We start from the raw sequence: 18,819 nt of genomic DNA on the forward strand, positions 1-18,819 counted from the left end.
AAGAACTCTGTAGCTTTATGTTCCATGCATAAGGATTAGTTTTTGGTGTTGAAGAAATCCCTATCTAGCATGGAACGTATTAACAATTGAAGTCGGCAGGTTTGCAATGAGAATAGGTGTGGGATTTGACTGAGTGCCAAATCATGGATTTCTAGCCTGTCTGCCAGTAGTTTGGTGTCTTTCTGGATGCCCTTGTGGGGCATAACAATAGATTTCACTGCTTGCATAGATAGGCAAAATTTTATGTCCATTAAGATTCTTTTATAGCAGACGATGATGAAGACTTTTTTGTACAACCATCTTTTGTATTGCGTTTGAAATCCCTTAGTTTTGTGTTACAGGGTTTTTATTTGTTATGTCATGTTAGGTCTCTTGGCTCGAGAAAAGACATAAAAAGAAATATAGCAGAAATTTAAATTTAAAGAGGAACAAGTATATCATTGTGATGTGTATTTCTTCTGTTTACTTATTTTAATGTGTTCTTTCCCCACCCCCTCTTGTCTTGTCTCCTTCTTCCTGTCAAATAAAGGCCAAGAAACACCAGGTCTTTCTAACAGAGACGTATGAAAACAACATGAGAGAGCTGGAGTTACTCTTGGACAGCTTTGCTATGTCAGGCCAGCGGACAGCAGGTTAGTTGAAAGTATAAAATGACAGATGCATCTGTCAATGTTCCAAAGTCACTACATTGTGGGAATTCTGCAGATGCCTCTTGCATTCCCTCTTCTCAACATGCTTTGATTTGATGACATGATAAGAGCAGTTCTCACAGCAGTCAAATGGCCTTGCTAGCTGAGAAAGGGTGACGGATTGTGGACCTGCTGTTGTCAGCCCAGAGCTTGATTTACAAATGCTGGGGTGTATATGATCGGTCAGAAAAGGGCTCACTTGCTGTGCTCTAAATCCAGCTGAGAAAAAAGTCCTTACAGTATACCTGCAAAGGGAACAGATGTTTTGCCTGAACTGAGCCAAATTCTGAGGCAACCTTCAGCAACTTAAAGGTCATATATTCAAAAAGGTTGTGTAGGACACATGATGCAACACAATACTTTTTACAGTTGATTGTGGACCAGGGCTATGTTGCATTCATTTAGTCTGATGCAGAACAAATATTTCTCTGTTTTCATTAAAATTAATTGTAAGTTGGTGTCACTCTGCTACCTGCCTTTGTGTATAATTATTGTATTAGACTTAATAAACTTCTGCCTGGTTAGACATTTGAAACAGTGGCTAACATAAACAAGCTGAACTTTAACATCAAGCTAATGACTTTTTTTAAAGCTGAAAATTGAACACTTTTTAAAACCTTAATTTTAAACTGTAATTCCTGTTAGAAAAATTCCTGTCTACGTTCTAGACAGAAAGTGATTCCAATTTACAGTGAAAGTAAGCTGAAAGAAAACAAGTAAAATGTGGCTTACAGAGCAAATGGGTTAATTTTATAAATATCATGTTATGTTTTTGTACTTTTTAGCAACAATATGCATAAATGGGCTGTTAAAAACAATTTTAAATGAAGATACATTTTTTTTATATATTCACAAAATTATTTTTTTTAGGGCCTGGTGCTGTTAAATTCCAACAAAGAAACAACTTCTTAGGATTTCCCTCGTCCTTAAAAGTCGAGCTTGGATTCTGTGTTGCATTAATTTCCTTGCACAGGCTATTTGCTTTTTTGTTTCAGAACTGGTATCAGTTTTATTCTGTAATTATAAATGTAATTATCCTGATAATACCCATAGATTTACAGTTGAAAAGCTCTTTAAGACCGTACATTTTCCACAGTTTTGCGAAGTTCCACATGCTCAGAAGGACTTAAGTAACTCTGAGGGGAGCTGGAAGCTGCTGCCAAAGTGCAGTTTCCAAATTGTCTTTTGCATGGTAAACCTTGCTGAGAACAGCTTTGACTTGCTTCTGTAATATTAGAAATTCAGTAATGGTACCTTCAGTATTAATTTCCTTTGTTAGAGTAAACTTTTAAATTAATTTAAATAGATCTGTATTTTTCAAGCTTTAGTATCTCTGAAGAGGCTCTTGAGGCAGATAGTAGAATTTAGTTTTGCAGTGGATTGACTGAGTCTTTACAGTCAATTACAGTCTTTTAATATTAAAATAGACATTGACTAAGACATTTGTTCTACATATTTGCTATGCTTTTAAGTTTGAAACCTAATTTTTAATGCTTTTGTGCTATTATTACTCTGATGTACATAAAAATTTTTGTATCTAATAGTATTTATTTAAATTTTTAAACAAATTATTATTAATATATTTGCCTAGATGCCAGTAAAAGTCTTAAATTAATCTTTGTAGTCTAATTACTAGATGAGGGGCTACATGTGCCACAGCTGATGGGGAAGTCTTTCTTGTTCTTGTGGTCAGCACTGAACTCAAGGGGTTGAGAGATGTACTTAAAAATCTGTCAATACTAAAGATCAAACACTAAAGATCCAGCCCCTTAATTCAAGCACTGATTAGTCTGTGATTATTAAGCTATACAGTAAAGATAATACTATATTTTTAAGTTTATGTCATGGGTTGACGGTGGGCTAATGCTAGGCACCTATGAAAGCTGCTAACTCATGCAGCTGGACAGAGGAGGGAAAATTTAATGAAGGTTTCATGGGTTGGGGTTAGGTTCTGGAGAGTTCGCTCATCAAATGCCATCACAGGCAAAACAGGCTCAGTTTACAGATACGAAGTGAACTTACTAGTAACAAATCAGAGCAGGATAAAGAGAAGTAAAACAAACCCTTGAAAAAACACCTTCCCACCACCCCTCCCTCCTTGCCTGCTCTACCTCCTACCCCAGTGGCACAAGGAGACAGGGAATGGGGATTGTGGTCAGTTCATCACCCGAGGCTTCTCCCACTGCTTGGGGAGAGAAGTCGCTCCCCTGCTGCGCCGTGGGGTCCCCCCCACAGGAGACAGTTCTCCATGGACTTCTCCAACATGGCTCTATCTGATCAGCAGCAGCTCCCTGCAAACTGCTGCAATGCGAGTCCATCCCACAGGCAGCAGTCCTCCCGAAACTGCTTCAGCCTGGGTCACTCTTCCATGGGGTGTAGTCTTCCAAGGACAGGATGCTCCAGCCTGGCAGCAGGGGCCCTCTCTCCACAGGCCTCCCACAGTGTCACAGCCTCCTTCAAGGTATCTGCCTGCTCCAGTGCAGGCCTCCTTTATGGGCTGTGAGTGGATCTCTGCATCCTTGCAGATTGTAAGTCTCTGTGGGCTGCAGGAGCACAGCTGCTTCAGCATGGACTGCACCACGGGCTGCAGGGGAATCTCAGCTCTGGTGCCTGGGGCACCTCCTGTCCTTTCTTCTCCACTTGGTGTCTGCTGAGTTGTCCCTCTCACTTGTTCTCATTCCTGCTTCTCTGTAGTGACAATTAAAACTGCCCACAACATTTGTTTTGATTTATTCCTAAACCTGTTTTCACAGAATCATTACCACCATTTCTAATTGGCCCAGCCTTGGCCAGTGGCACATCCATCTTGGGAGCCACCAGGGACTGGCTCTGCCACACATGGTGGAGGGTTCCAGCAGCTTCTCACAGAAGCCACTCCTGAAGCCTGCCCCCTCTCCCCCCCCTCCCCCCACTATCAAAAACCAGCCCATGCAAACCTAGTACAGGTGAAAACCCAAATAGTTTTAGAAAACTTTTTTTTCTTTATGCATGTCAAAATAAATCTGTAGCATAAATCCATGTCTTCTCTTTTTCCAGTGACCTTTGCAAACTTTCCAGAGCATTGTTATTCTTACTGGTCCATTTGCATGAATTCACTTTGTATCTTTTCAGTTTATCCCATTTTTCAGTTATTCAGCAACTGGGTATATTCTTAGGGATCTTTGTCTTCAATAAAAAAGTAACTGTGGTTGTAATAATCTAAGTAGAAGGTGAAATGTGTGCCAAGATAAAAATAAGTTCTCAGAGTGTTATCTGCTTGGAGTTAGCACCACCATTTAAAACAGGCCACCAGTATTATTTTGGTCAAAAATCTAAAATGTAGCACCGTAAGATCTGTTATTAAGAAAATGAACTCTTTCCTACCCTGTCCCAGTACAGCTAGGAGAAAGTCTGATACAGCAGGTTTAAGAGTTTATTCACTTGTATACTTCCGTAAGACTCACATGGAACTTGGCATTTTCCCCTAAATCTTCCCTCAAACTCTTGCACAATACTAGGCGTACACTTCAAGTACTGGGTTGGGTTTTTAATCTCATTGCTGACATGGTGCTTCTGCCACAAGAGAGTGCATTTGGATTATGTTGTGTGTCTTCTGCACAGTTGTATGAAGGCAGACAACATTTGGGCAGCATTAAAGCCTCATGTTTGTTCTCAGCTAATGCAGGTAGGCTGAATCTGTTATTTCTATTGGCAGATTGAGCTGCCTAAAAATAGGGTTACAGCCAAGGCAATGAATGATAGCATAGAAAGTTTACTGACTAAATTCTAATTTGAGCAAACATGATATTAAAACAGCATTGCAGGTTGGGACTTAAAATATGAAAATACAATATTTAGACAGCTGGACAAAACCTATGGCATGGAAGATGACTCTTGGATTGACTTAATAAGTATTGTTTTAAACTGAGTGAGACTTGTGTGTTACCACTTCGCTTGAGCTACAAGAATGTGTAAAAAAATAGTGTTTATTTTTCTTGTGCAACAAGTTCAATGCAGAATGTTCCTATAGTGGGTAGTAGTGAGAGGCTGGTCTTGTAATTGAGAAGACTGGGTTGGAGCTCTGTGCATAGCTATAGCTGTGGTTATGTGATAAAAATTACAGTAAGGTGACACCTGTCACATTATTCAATATGAAATTGTAACTTCTCAAAAAAGATCAGATTTTATGAATTCTTCTTAGATTGGTTTTAAGTATAAAGTTGCTTGGGATATCTGTAGGATTCACAGGGCTCTGAAGTGTCATTAACTGTCATTGATAAACTCTTGCTTTTCCTTGACTCTATAGACTTTACTCTGGTAAGTAGGTGGAGTGGCTGATAGGACAGAGCAGGGGTCTGTCACTGGGGTGTGCGTGCTGTAGAACAGATCTTGATCCTATTACTGAAAGCAATCTTGCAAATATGTGTTGCTTTGACTAGCTGGGACTTTGGCTGTAAAACCTAGTCCAACCTGAATAGCACTTTATACTTTCTGGTACTATCAAAAGTTGGGAGAGAAGAGGCTAACTAATTCTTCAGAAAGAATTTTCTGAATGGTAATACATTAGGACTTGTGCACTTAAGTAGCTTTTCCACTGAGTTCTGTTGATGCTTTATGTGAAGCCTACAGGAGAAATGTTATAATTTTTATGATGATGACATATTTTTACCAGTAATTTTATAATTTATTTATATTTATAATACCTTAGTAGAATCTTGTGCTTATTAGATGACACTAATTATGAAATTCTTAAAAAAGTACCCAGCAAGTATATAAGTGCATCTCCTCTAGCTGATAAAGTTTTATGGGGAGCTAAAGAAAAGGCTTAGATTTTAGTATTTGATTTGACTTTAGGAGCCACTCTGTGAAAATTTCTTAAAGACACTGGTGATAAACACCTGTATCATTGTTTAGTTGTGATGGTAGTTATGATGATTTAGCCTTCCTGGATTTAAAATGCCACAGATACTTTCACTTTTGCAAAATAAGGCTGCTGTTAAGAGTTGGTAAAGATAATTTTGCTCATAGAACATATTAAAACTTTTGAAAAGTTGATACTGTAATTTGCTACAAAGTGATAAATGCTTCTTAGGAATATAAGTAATACTGAGAAGAATGATCTGTCAATAACCTAGTATTGTGGTATAACACCAGGAAAAAAAGAAAAGTATGTTCTTGGAAACCGAATATCAACTGACATCTTGTGACCTCTCAATCAATACAGTGTTATTTTGCTTTCTTGGCACATTGTTCTATGCACTTTGGAATGGTCAGACTTGTTCATATGTCCCTAATTAGGGCAAGAAGATCAGAAGTCTCAATCTAAAGGTTTAATAAATAAGTTTAGAGTGTATATAATGGATATATCAGATTTATAATTGAAGTATTATGTAGGACGCTGCAGACAGATAATATTTTTTTAGTCATTTCCTTTAGAATAAAATTCAAGATAATTTAAAATGTTTTTAAGTCTTCTCCAAGCATAACATATTCATGTGATCTTTGGCTCAGTAAGGCTTTAGGTAAATGAAGTACTTCATTACCATATGCATGCTTAGTCACAACAGCAAAATAATGTCAGGAAAAGTGTAACATTCTTAACTTTCAGACAACATGTTTTTAAAAGTATATAATTGTGTGGTTTCAAAGTTGGCTTGTCTGACTGAATGACACATGCTTGACCACAAGAGAAATAATATGTGAGGCTGCATACCAAAAGCATTAGGTATAAATGTAATCCAGAATTTACAGTTCTGCACCTAGTATTAAAGCTTTTATACAAGTGTCTTTCAGCTATATTTGCTGTGAAAGCATGGCTATACAGCTGTATCTCTCATGGCAAACAAGGCTGCTCTCCTGTGTTCTGTATAGTTACTGAAAGCCCTAAGTAATTCTAATACCTTGCATCCAGGGTGAGTAGTTTTCTCTCTGTGGCTTTAAGGCTTAATTTTTGTTCTGTGTTTTCCTTCAGGCACTTGTGAGGACAAAGATAAACCTCTGAGCTGCTCTGTCATTGAGACTTTGAGGTGTACCTTGACAGCTTACCAGAACAAGCTGGAAGATACGTCTAATGAGGTAACACTTGCAATGTTTGGCTCTATATGTATTGCATTTGGCCTGCAGCAGTACATAAACTTAGCTTGTAAAAAATAGCAGAAGAGTGGGAATGTTGAGTTGACAGCTTCAAGTATGCCCAAAGAAAAAATCTCTGTCACTACTATTTGTCTAAGCTTGCCCTACAGTAAAGTTTCACATTTGTGGGGACAATTTTTTGTCTTTCTAGATTAATTTGGTTTTCTTGTTCAATCTTTTTGTTTTTTTTTTTTCCCAAAAACATTTAGGATAACAAGCTGTTCATATATAGGATTTTAATTAAAAGATAATGGTCTCAGAGGGTGGCTGCATATACTGCAATGTTCCTAAATACATAATGGTTGAGCCTCATAGTCACTGCTCTCAGTTATGTAAATGATCAGGTTCCCCTGTACTTATAAAACTGTATAATTTTCTGAGGAGAGTGTGTTTTCAATGGATTCTCTTTGGGAGCTATTTTACTGTCATTTCAATTAAAATAGGACTGTTAGAATACTGTCTTTAGGTTATCTAAGCAAATAATGGAATTATTTCAATTTCGAGAAACTTACCCTTGAAAAAATCAGATGTTTTCCACGCAGTCCTACTGTCCTTTTGTATCACTGACTAAGAAGTTAGAGTTTTGCATTTATTTTGTTGTGTGTTTTGCTAGTCTGACTAAATTACTCCTCTTGGGTGTAAATGTTTTATTAATTTGTGGCTTTAAAGGCTGTAGAAAGAAGTTAACTGCACCACTGAAATTTTTGTGCAAACTTGTGATTAGTTTTCAAATAAAATTGGCAAATACAGAAAGGCAAGATTGTAAGATTGCAATAAGATTGTAAAGGTGCCAGCACTCTATTTAATTTCTAAGTTTTGTCTTTTGTTTTGACAAATGCGTAGTCTAGCTAGTCACTCAACACATTAAAAAAATTAAAAAATAATAAAAGAAAAGTATATCAGCTTTGCCCCTGTTATTGTGAAAAGAATGGTCTCCCACAAGACCTTTGAGTTTGTTCAAGGGGCACAAAAATAAGTGACCATGGAAACAATTATACTTTTTAAACAGCAAGCACTGTTAAATCTTTCCCAGCGAGATAAGAGAATTGATGTGTATAGTCATTATGAAACTCTTCTGAGACCCAAGTCTGGAAGCTGAAGAGTAACTAGGAACATATTACCCACAGCGAATTGTTATTTGGGAGGAGGAGCATCACGTGATAGGCAGCACAGTTGAAAAGTCGACTCAGCAGGCTTTGGCTTAGTGATGTGCTTTGTTGTGAAACTGTGCCAGAGACAGCAGTGGGGAGACCAAGGGGGTGGCTTCTAAGAAAGCAAAGAGAGTGTTCTGACAGAAAGAAGAATGAACTGTCAAGGAAAATAAATCGCAAGCAGAGCAGGACCAACAGATGACCTGCCACAAGACTTCCCAGTAGGACTGTGTGTGACTGACCCTGAAGTTGTCATATGGAGCCAGAGATCACTGAGCACCTTCGTGGTGCACAGAAAGGGCAGTGCTCTGTCCTTCTTGATTACCCCCGCCCCCACAGAGAATGCTGCTTTTGGCTTTTTATGTGTGAGATATGTTTAATAATAAAACTTTTTAATAATACAGTAATGCACAAGGGGACTGTGAAGGGCACTGTGCAATACAATAGGATGTTTTAATACACAGTAAGGAAGGGTTTTTAGTAAGCAATACAATAGTGAGCAAATTTTAGTTGTTCTCTTTATAAAAGATTTTCAACAAGATCCTACATATTGATGAATTTATTAATGTATGTGTACATCTGTATGTATATATGAAATATGCTGGTAAACTTGTAATGTGTCATCTTTAACTTACTGTATTAAACGTTAAATTAAAAGATCTAGTTAGTTTGTGTGACTGAAAGGTGTGGAAGTATTTTGGGTTTTGTAGATAACTAGCTTCTGACTTTCTGTATAATGCAGATGCCAGAATATGTTTCAGGAGATGGAAAATACTAGTAAACCAATAAAAAGATTGGAAATATTCCAGTAGCATTCTTTAATTTACTATAATTATTTCTAAGTGTTTTGCCAGATTTCCTGACATCAAAATACAAAAATAAAAAATTTTAAAAGTAATTAATAAATTTTGTAAATGAAGCGTTCTATTTCTGAGTTGCTCCTTAAATGTCAGGCATTAGTAATATCATCATATAAACAAAGATACAGATTATTTTGATATGTTGTTATACTTTTTGAGAGTGGAAAGTGATGGTACCTCAGCACACATTAAGCAACCTCTGAGATGGTTACTTTTAACCCTACAGTAGTCACTATGCCTCTTTGGAGCACTGCTGGTTTTTACTGTTATGTGAATACTATCCAGTGCTCAGAAAAGAATTATGCTTCTAGCTGGATAATTTCTGCAAATGGCCGCTGACTTGAAAACTTGTTTTCTCAAACCATTCCCTGGATCATTACCTGAATTTACTGAATGCTTTCAAGCGCATTTCAGAATTTGTGTTTTTGTCAGATATTTTGAGAGTTAATAGGATAGATAAGAGTGGACTCAGTTTGGGATTCTGCCACTAGTCTTTATTTTAAATCATTATGAAAGAGTTATTTAGTGTTTTTGTAATGGCATATTATTTAGATTGTATGGAGTATAAAAGCTTTCCAAGGAATTGAAATACATGTTGGTTTTTTACTTTCATATACAAAATTCTTCTTTTATATTATATTGAATAGATCATTGCAGCCTTTCTATAAAAAGCCTGTTTGTCATATTTTTCACAGCTTGAGAAAACAAAGGCTTTGTGTAAAAAGATGACAAAAGAACTTAATGTATCTGAGGAGAAAATGCGTGCTTTAAGACAAGACCTTAAGGTATGGTTTAATGAATTTAGCATAAAATTTGAATGTTCTGCAAAAAGTATCTTTCTGGATTAAAAGTATATTTTTTTCTTATCAAAGTCTCTATATCACTGTATTCTGAGCAAACTAGTTTACCTTGCAAGTTTGTGTGAAACCATGCTGCTTTATTCTGGTTACCACTAAGTGCATAATTTCAGTGATTTCACTTCTGAAGTAATTAAAATACATTTATAAATTTGCTAAGTATTGTTTTATTGAAATCGGTATCAGTAATCTTTTTTGTTTAACTGTTTCTCTCAAGAAAAGGGAAAGAGAAATTAATTACCACTGTGCCTAAGAAGGTATATTTTGTAAAAGATGTCCATTCTTTGGTTAATTTTTTTTGTTTGTGTTTATCAGAAAGGTCAATGCATGTAATGCATCGAGTTGTCTTTAACAGCTGTCAAGCGTGCAGCCTAAAATTTTTTTGGATTTAAAGTTACCTGAGATAAAAACACTTGAGAGCTCTTTCCTTTAGTTTTGGAACAATATTTATTTTTTCTGTTTTTGGCTGACACCAGTTTTGTAATGTCCTGTCTGGTTAAATCAATAGGTGAGGGAGTGAGCAAGTCCTGAGGTTGTATTTTAACTTACTGTCCTAACTAGCAGTATATTGTATTACTGCAAAAATAGAATGTCTGTAAAGCCAGAGTTTTTCAGATTCTTTTGTGGAGGATATGCTGCTTTATGTTTTATGCAGTGTTTTTCTGTAGCATTCATTGAATCTTCCCATTAATGGATACTTACACATGATGTGTTGTCACCTGTTACGAACTTTCTTTACTAATTTATGTTCAGAAGATTTAGGACTTCTGTTACAGCACCTTTTTAACTCACCTAGAAATTTGGCAACCCTTTGCAAGAGATAAATTGTATTCTTCACACACAAACTGAGCTTCCTACACAAACAGGGTACTGGTTTTTATGCAATATGCTGGTTTTCAATCTCTCTAAACTTTTGGTAATAATATTGTACAGATGATCAAAATCTAGATCCAAACTGAAAACATTTATATTAGAAATTTAAAATTAATATTTTAATATTTTTATTTAGAAGAATAAAACTTGTCATTTTCTGATGATTTTGGTAGTATCTTTTGTATGATTTTATGAAAAATAAGCAATAGTTTCAGTTTGACCTTTTGCAAACTTTAGCAGTGCTGGACATCCAGTGTAACTGGACAATATTTTGGCTCAAAATGGATAGTGTATTAAGTTCTTTGTTTACCTGGTAAGATTTGGTGCTGATAACATAATGGTATTTATGACCATTTTTGATTATTACTTACTTCCCATGCTCAAGCCTCCAAAGTGAGTCCTCACTTTTTTTTATCTTGCATGTAAATAATACAGTTGGCAACAGCAGCTATGTTGCTTGCAGACTCAGCTCCAACAGATCAGGGATTTACTCAAAAAAATATATGTACCTTTTCAATTGCTCTGAGAGGTTTGCACTCTCTAGAGGATGTGTCCCTGTGTTCTGCACCTCATTTGTGGGGGTAGAGGGGACTGTGAAGATCACTGCATCATGGAGCCTTTATTAGAGATGGATTTACAAAGCTGTCCTGCTGCAAGCTGTGGAAGAGGCCTATTGTCAATTTGAAATTCTGTTCCTGAAGGAAAAAGTAAGTCCACCTAACCTGGAGTCTTGTGAATACATGTGGTTATATGACTATTTCTTTCCTCAGGTGATGAACACTTGACTAAGGTAGCATTTTATAGAGTAAAATTTATACCAGCCTTTCTGTTACATTCTTCTGTTTTACAGGAAGCTCAGGATATCATGGCTGATGCCAATAAAGAGTTAAACCATCTGCGTGCTAAGTGTGCAGACAGAGAGACTTTAATAGAAACTTTAAAAATGCAACTACAGGATGTACAGCAATGCTGGGAGAAAGAGCAAGTACGTGCCACAGAATCTGAAAATGAAATCCAGAAGCTTACCAGGGCTTACCAGAAGGATATGGAGGTATTACTAGAGACAAGATGACTGTCAAAGAGTCTTTATTTAATCTCAGCTTTATACATTTACATACATCAGATGGTTACTCTTAGTCTTAACAGATTTATCCCTAAAATATGATTTTAAGATATGTATTTTGAAATATGTGTTTAATATCTACAGGATCTCAGGACATATTGGTTCTACTTTCTTCTGTATCAGAACTAATAGCTTAATCATTCCAGTATTTTGAATTTTTGAAAAACAGTTTATTTAAAAAGCTATGCCTGACAAACAGTTATTTCTTTCTTTCAAATTAAAAGTTAACAGAAATGTTTTGCAGTTGAAACGTGTAATACTGTCATTATCATGTATTAATTACTGATCCACATGGCAATTGATAGATAGCAAATATGGAATTGAGGTAGTTTTGCATGCATGCCACAAAACCTAGAAATTCTTACTTTATCTGTTAGCTAACTGTGATGTGCTGTATGTGGGAATGGGCCCACACTGTCTTATTTCAGAAACATTTTCTCTCTTTATGTGTATTAACAGATGTTAATTTTGTTGCTTTTTCTGCCCAATGAAGCGGTTCTGTACTAGCAATGGCAATGATATACTTGTAGTTGTTGTGCATATTGAGCTCATTACTTCCACAAATTTGGACATGGATGCCAACTGAGTAAAAAGGAAACATTCTTTCCACCTCTTTTACAGTCTGGTATTTAAATGGGGTCCACATGAAGCAGCTGGAATTGTTAGACACATCAGATAATGATTAAAGTGGAGGAAACTAGAAGTCTGGCTATATTGTAAAGTCAGCATGTCTACAACCCTGTGGTTGCATTCAACATGTGTGAATTGATTTGGGGTCCTGGAATCCTGTTTCTTGTGCCAAATGGATAGTTATCCCAGTTTTATCACAGCTCAAACAAAAAATGTAATGATGGTGGCACACTGGATTTTCCTTGGGGAATTTGTAGATCTGTTAGAAACAAAGTTAAACTAAACTAAACTACAATTTATTTTTAATTACATAAAACACCATTAAATAATTGTGAGAAAATTCACCTAAGTGTAATTGAAAGGATTCAGAAAAATCCTAGTTTCCCATCTATAATTTCTTAATATAATACCTTAACCAAGGCCCCTGGAAAACAATGGGAACCTTTGCAATAGTTTACAGACTTTTTTCTTGTGACTTTTGAGGTACAGCTTTCTATTGTTGTTATAATCAAAGTTGCTAAATTGAATATATGTACTATAAGCACTAAGGATGGAATTTCTGTGGCATGCTATTGTTGCTAAAGTCTATTTATAATTTGCATCAGTGTAAATGAATGAGGTGTGGCTTGTGGAATTTAACTGATGAAGCTATAAGCCTATTTTGTCTGGCCATTTAGTCTCATATATAATCCATAAAAAAACAATTTAAAAGAGACTTTAGAGTGATAGTTGTATAAATGGTGTGTTGCGCTGCCAATCCAATCAGAGAATTTTCTGCAGGCTCTGCAGTTGTTGCAAGTGGGTACAGTTTGAATATAACTGAAAATTTTACCATAAATAAATAAATTGCATTTACTAATAACATGGAATTTTTTATCTGTATCAGGTAGTGGTTGTGATGAAAGCAGGACTGTTCTGTATTTATATGTTATTTATATATTATGTCTGAATAGACATATTTTGTAAAACCTGTTTTGTTACATTCACTTCAATATGTATGACTGCAAATATTAGCTGTTATGGAATTTTGAAAAAGGTTTGAGGATGAACTGTGTGGGCTTTTTTCAATTGCATGTAGTTCATATTGCTGCCCATGTGATGCACGTCTTTCAATTGTAACTCAGTTCAGATACAACAAGTAATGTTTCCTTTTGTTTCAGGAGAAACTAACCTTCCTTCATAGCTTATACCAGCATTTGATAGCAGGCTGTGTGCTTATAAAACAACAAGAAGGCATGCTAGATAGATTCTCTTGGCCTGAGCTTTGTGTAGTCTTGCAGGAGAATGTTGATGCCCTGATCTCAGACCTCAACAGGGCTAATGAGAAGGTAAGTGTCCTTAGGCACCAGCTACCTCTATTAAATTCAGTGACATTTGTCCACATCGCAGTATCATTAAGAAGGACTGACATTCATCTTATTTCAAAAAGAATTTGGACGTTAATAATTCAATACCATTAATTATGGCTTGTCTACAACTCAGTTTGATGCCATTGCTGTGGGCATGTAAATGTGACTGAAGTCTGTATGAAGTCTCTAAGCTCCACTTTCAGTGCAGGACATGCTAATAGTACTAGCCAATATTAGCCACAGGGACCTAATTAAAAGAAAATAAATTAATCTTACTGATGAAGCAATTCAAAGAACTTAGTCATTTACACTAATAAAGCAAGTCTTTATTTTACCATAAAACTGAAACAAAATACACTTACTCAAGGAATATCGTCTTTAAATTATGTGTTTATTATTCAGATGTACTGTTTGAAAGAATGACAGTGTATTTTTTATATATTATTGTAACTCATGGATTATAGAATTATATTCAGAAACACTAATAAAAAATATCCATTTATATAAAACATATCAATATTTGCTAGAGGGAGGAGCTGTAATTTTCAGGATGTAAGTAACTTATGTGGCCTTTCTCTCCAGAAATCCCTGCATTTTTAGAAAAGAAAAGACCTCCTTTTTAATAAACTGACTCCATAGACTAACATATGACAGTCTTTAGGATTTCAGTTCATTTTCTGGCTCCATTCATCAAATCAGTTCTAAGACTAATGCAGCAACTCCAGAACTTGTCTGTGCTGATATTTTTTGAGACATAGTAAGGGAAAATCTTTTGACATTTCTCATCTTCAGGAGTGACCACTCTTCTGGCCTGAGTAAGGTGCAGGGCTGGTTACACGGAATTGTTCTAACTCTGCCCATCATTTAACAAATACTCCAGCAGTCAGTTGGATCTACCCCCTACTAAAGGGGTAGGATAAAATCTGGATTATGAACATTTGGTGTACTTTTCTATTTTACTTTCAAAGTAAAGGAGGAAAGGGAGTGGAAGAGAAGGGAGTGAACATTATTGGCAGTGTTTGGGGATGTTGTGTCATATATTGATGGTGAGGTCTGTGTGCAGCTCTTTTCATGTGCTTACCAGCTTTTCAGGGATTTTGAACAGTATGTAACTTGCATTGTACCCACTTTGTTGCGAGCAAAATTTTTCTCAGAAGTTATCCACAGAATGAATCATTTGTGCTTGTTGAAAACAACTTCTGTATGCTAAAATGTCCTGAAATTCTTCCCATGTTTAATTGTATCTGGAATGTTTTTGTTTTCCAATAAAACAAAAATTAAATTAAGGACTGTTCTTTTATATTGTGTGCAATTCTTGTGAACTTTTAAGGGACTAGGATACTCAGATTGGTACTTTAGCAACACAAGTTTTAAGCACTTGTGTAAAAAAAAATAGCAGTGTACAGGTTTTCAGCAAAGAAAGCAACAAATATCAACATGGTACAACAATAGCAAAACTGAATCAAATTTTTTGTTCATTTTGTTGCACAGCTTAAGTAAATAATCTGTTGTGGAAGGCTTTTACTTACATTTAATGAATATATTGAAGAAATCAGTTCAGATTTTATGCTGGGATTGTCTGTGGTTAAACTGATATACACAATAAAGTAAAAAGGTGTTTAGAAAAGTAAAAGAATTTGTTTTTAAATGCTTGTTACACAGATATCTCACCTGGAATATGTTTGTAGAAACAAGTCCAATACTATGAAGGAGCTTCAGCAGAGCCAGGAAGATGCTTTTAACAAAATGGCTGAACAGATGAAAGCAGAGGCATGCTGTTGGCAGAATGAAAAAAAGTATCTGGAACAGCAGTACTCAGGTCTCCTTGGGGAAGTTCATGCAAGGGCACAGGTATGGTGCTATGAACTTCTGGATTTTTTTCCTTATAAATATTTAATGGACTATTTCAGTTGTTTAAACCCCTAACCAGTTTAAGATTGTTTAAAATAATAAAAAAAAACCCTGCAAACTCTATCCTAGTATTAACTTCATTAATAAAAAGAAATAAATGTGTTTGTTAAAACATTCTAGAAATGAATTATCTAATTTGGCTTACAGTTGCTGGTGGTTTTTTTGTTTTTTTTTTTGGGAATGTTAAGGCTGTAAGATTGAATTTTCTTTATTTAAGAATCATATAAGGCAGCAGTGATTTTTTTCAGTGTCACGCTTTGCAGAGACTGTGTAGAGTTACAGTAATATGGTGTCATCTGGGGATAAATTTAGGTATATACATTCTAACCCTAAAAACCAATTAGTGGTAGATTTCAACAATATTAGAGGAAGCTGTTATACAGATGATATAGTGAGCAGAGGGTCAAAAGTGTAAAACTGTTGGCACTGGTTGTTAGACAAGTTATTTACAATTTAAAATGTTCATTATTATTCTACAATCACCATTGACCATCTTTTCAATCACAGTCATTTACAGGTGTTGCAATTAAAAGTGTTGTGAAATGGAGGAAATAAGGTATGCCTTGTTACTTGTGACTGCCACCTGTGACTTACTTCATCTGAGGAATGCTATATTTGACTCAGATTTTAGTCTTGGAAGTCTTTGTGTGCTGAAAAATACATTTATGAAGTATTCTTTTTACAGAGCTATTTATAGTGAGTTCTTAGGATTGAGTTATAATTTTTTAGATTTTTTTGCTTGATATTTACATTTCACATTGGATATTGACAAGGCTAAAAACATCACTATGAGTGGAATAAATGGCATGCAGATTTATATTAAATTTCCTCAAGGTTGTATGGTTTCAGTTTACGGCTTTCATTTACCAGCAAAAAGAATGGTGGAATGAGGAAGCTTAATTTTAATTTTAAAAATGACACTAACGTCATAAAAAAAAGTGGAGTTACACAATTTAGATTTCTTCCTCCTATGTATAATGGGTCATGTCTTTAAAAACTCTATAAGTGTTTTGTGAAAAATAGGTGCTCTGCAGTACCGCACCATTCTTTGGGATGGTACTGAACCTTCCAGTTTCTGCAGCTGACTTGTATTGACAGCATGTAAAGCATGTACTGAAAATGTGCCTCTTTTTTTCAGGAGTGCATATTAGGCATGCCTTTTGGAAAAAACTTGATCTATCAGCTTGCTGTACAGGACTACTGAATCATTAAAAGGGAAATATTTTCCCTTAGAAACACCTGGGCATGTTTTCTAACGCAGGTTATGTAATGTTGGAGTGCAAGCTGGTAGTTTTGTAATCTAGGTAGTGCAATGTTTGTATATACTTAGATGACTCAACAATTTCTTTTCCATCTCATGTTCCAATTTGTCTTTGTTACCATTCAGTGACAAACTGTCAAGAAGACAGTCTAATTTCTTCTCGACTTCTAATTTGTAACTGACTCTCAATTTGCAAATACCAAATTAAGCCTTTCCTTTCCTGGCATCCATAGGGTTAGGGTCCATAAATGTCTACTGTTCGGACTATCCTAGTCCTTACTGCCCATTTTTCCTGGCTTAACTGTATTTTGCCTTTTGCATTTTGAGCCAGTTAGCCATATTCGTCTCCAAGATCAGTGCTTTTTTGATTGGAGGTGTGCAGACAGACTAATATCATAGCCTTATTTCCAAAAGAAACAAGGAAAAATGTGCCACAGGTTACAAAATGCCTTCAAAGGATCTTTGAGATTTACTGACTGCCAGTGATTACATAAAAATGCAGAATGCAATATTTTAATTTAATTATTTAGCAAGCTTTATTCATTAAATTTTATAGGAAACATATAATCAATGCAAATAGAATATAATTTGCCAGTATTTCATTGTACAGCTGTGTGTCTCCTCACTCTAGGACACTTATCCTAGCACTACAAGGGAACTGTAGCAATTTGCTACATTTTCCATCCAAAAATCTGAGTGTTAATTGCAAGTGCTTCAGTGAAATAACCCCTTGTAGGGTTTAGTTCCATTCTGGAAAGAGAAGATGAGTGATTTTTGCTGTCCTGCACCAACCTAAGGGTACATCATAGGATGCTTCCTTTATTTGTAAGTTCATCTTCAACCAGTGTTCCATGACTACTTCTAGGTATTTTCTCCTCAGAGGTCCTGTGTTGAGACTTCTTTAGTTGTTCAAATTGTTGACATGTGTATGAAAGCAAACCATAGAGTGTCAATTCGCACTCTCAGGAGTTAACAGAGAGCTCTAACTGCACAGCAGTATAAGTAATGTATCTTGAAAATTATTGCTTTGGTTTATTAGAACTGCAGTAGAGAGGGCTTTTCAGAATGGTCTCCTTATAATTAAAACGCTGCAAAATCTGGAGGTTTTTGTGGCTGTGACACCTGCTACTGCTTCTGTCCCCAGCCAGTACTGTTCAGGGTCTCTGGTTCCACAATAGGATCCATGAATGTTAATAGGTACTACTTCACAGCTGGTACTGTAGGTCAGATGGATGGTGTAATCACAAAGCTGTTTTACTGTTTTTCTATAGGTCAGAAATTCCCAGAGTAGCCTTATCACAGATCAGCAATAAACAAGGCACTCTGTAGATACCACTTTTTGTCAGTGGTCTCCATGTTTGGAGAGTCAATGGAGCTTAAAATGCATATCCTTTTTCTTTGCCTTTTGAAGCAGGAGTGTAGTCCACTTGATTTGATAGTGTGCCATTTTGAAAATGTTACTATGCCTGTTCCTTAGCCTCTCACAAATTATTTATTATTTATAGTCTCATAGGAAATGTCCTCTGAATTTTAACTACCAGTTGTTTGTTTATTCTATCGACGTTTATTAATCTGTCCCCATTTTTCGTGGCAGCTACTCAAAATAGAAGGGTTTTGTTCCAGTATGCAAAAACATATTGTAAGGGAAAAATACTGTAACCACTTTAAAAATGTCACTTTTAACAGAAAAATAAAAGGTTTGCTGAATAGGTAAAGGAAAAGGTCCCCTGGGGAGAAAAAAATGTGTTGGGTTTTTTGGTTTGTTTTTTTTTGGTTGGAGGCCTTTTACAGCAAGGCAGGTGAATTAGATAAAGGATGGGATATATTGCAATTATATGAAAAGTCACTGCAAAGGGTGCAAAGGGAAGAAGAGAAGTGTGTGTAACTGTACTGGTCCTGACCTACCAGCTGTCTTTGGTAGGCACGTCTGGCCCATGTACTTAAAACACAGCAAAAGGAGAAAAGGACTGTTGATGTTGTTTATAGGTATATAAACATATATTT

General features: G+C 35.8%; 1 protein-coding gene across 13 annotated transcripts in view; it reads left to right on the top strand.

Annotated features, from left to right (window-relative positions):
- Nucleotides 1-18,819, top strand: part of CCDC171 (coiled-coil domain containing 171) — a 155,530-nt gene that overhangs the window by 46,847 nt on the left and 89,864 nt on the right. For 12 of the 13 annotated variants that reach the window (XM_019009210.2, XM_033520640.1, XM_033520643.1 and 9 more), the window contains 6 exons: nt 530-632; nt 6,640-6,743; nt 9,507-9,596; nt 11,392-11,592; nt 13,455-13,622; nt 15,306-15,494. In XM_019009210.2, coding sequence (XP_018864755.2) covers nt 530-632; nt 6,640-6,743; nt 9,507-9,596; nt 11,392-11,592; nt 13,455-13,622; nt 15,306-15,494 — 855 coding nt within the window. The remainder of the gene's footprint in view (nt 1-529; nt 633-6,639; nt 6,744-9,506; nt 9,597-11,391; nt 11,593-13,454; nt 13,623-15,305; nt 15,495-18,819) is intronic. The other variant, XM_033520642.1, reaches the window with a different exon arrangement.

This window comes from Parus major, chromosome Z, assembly GCF_001522545.3.
Source record: "Parus major isolate Abel chromosome Z, Parus_major1.1, whole genome shotgun sequence".
Lineage (NCBI taxonomy): Eukaryota > Metazoa > Chordata > Aves > Passeriformes > Paridae > Parus > Parus major.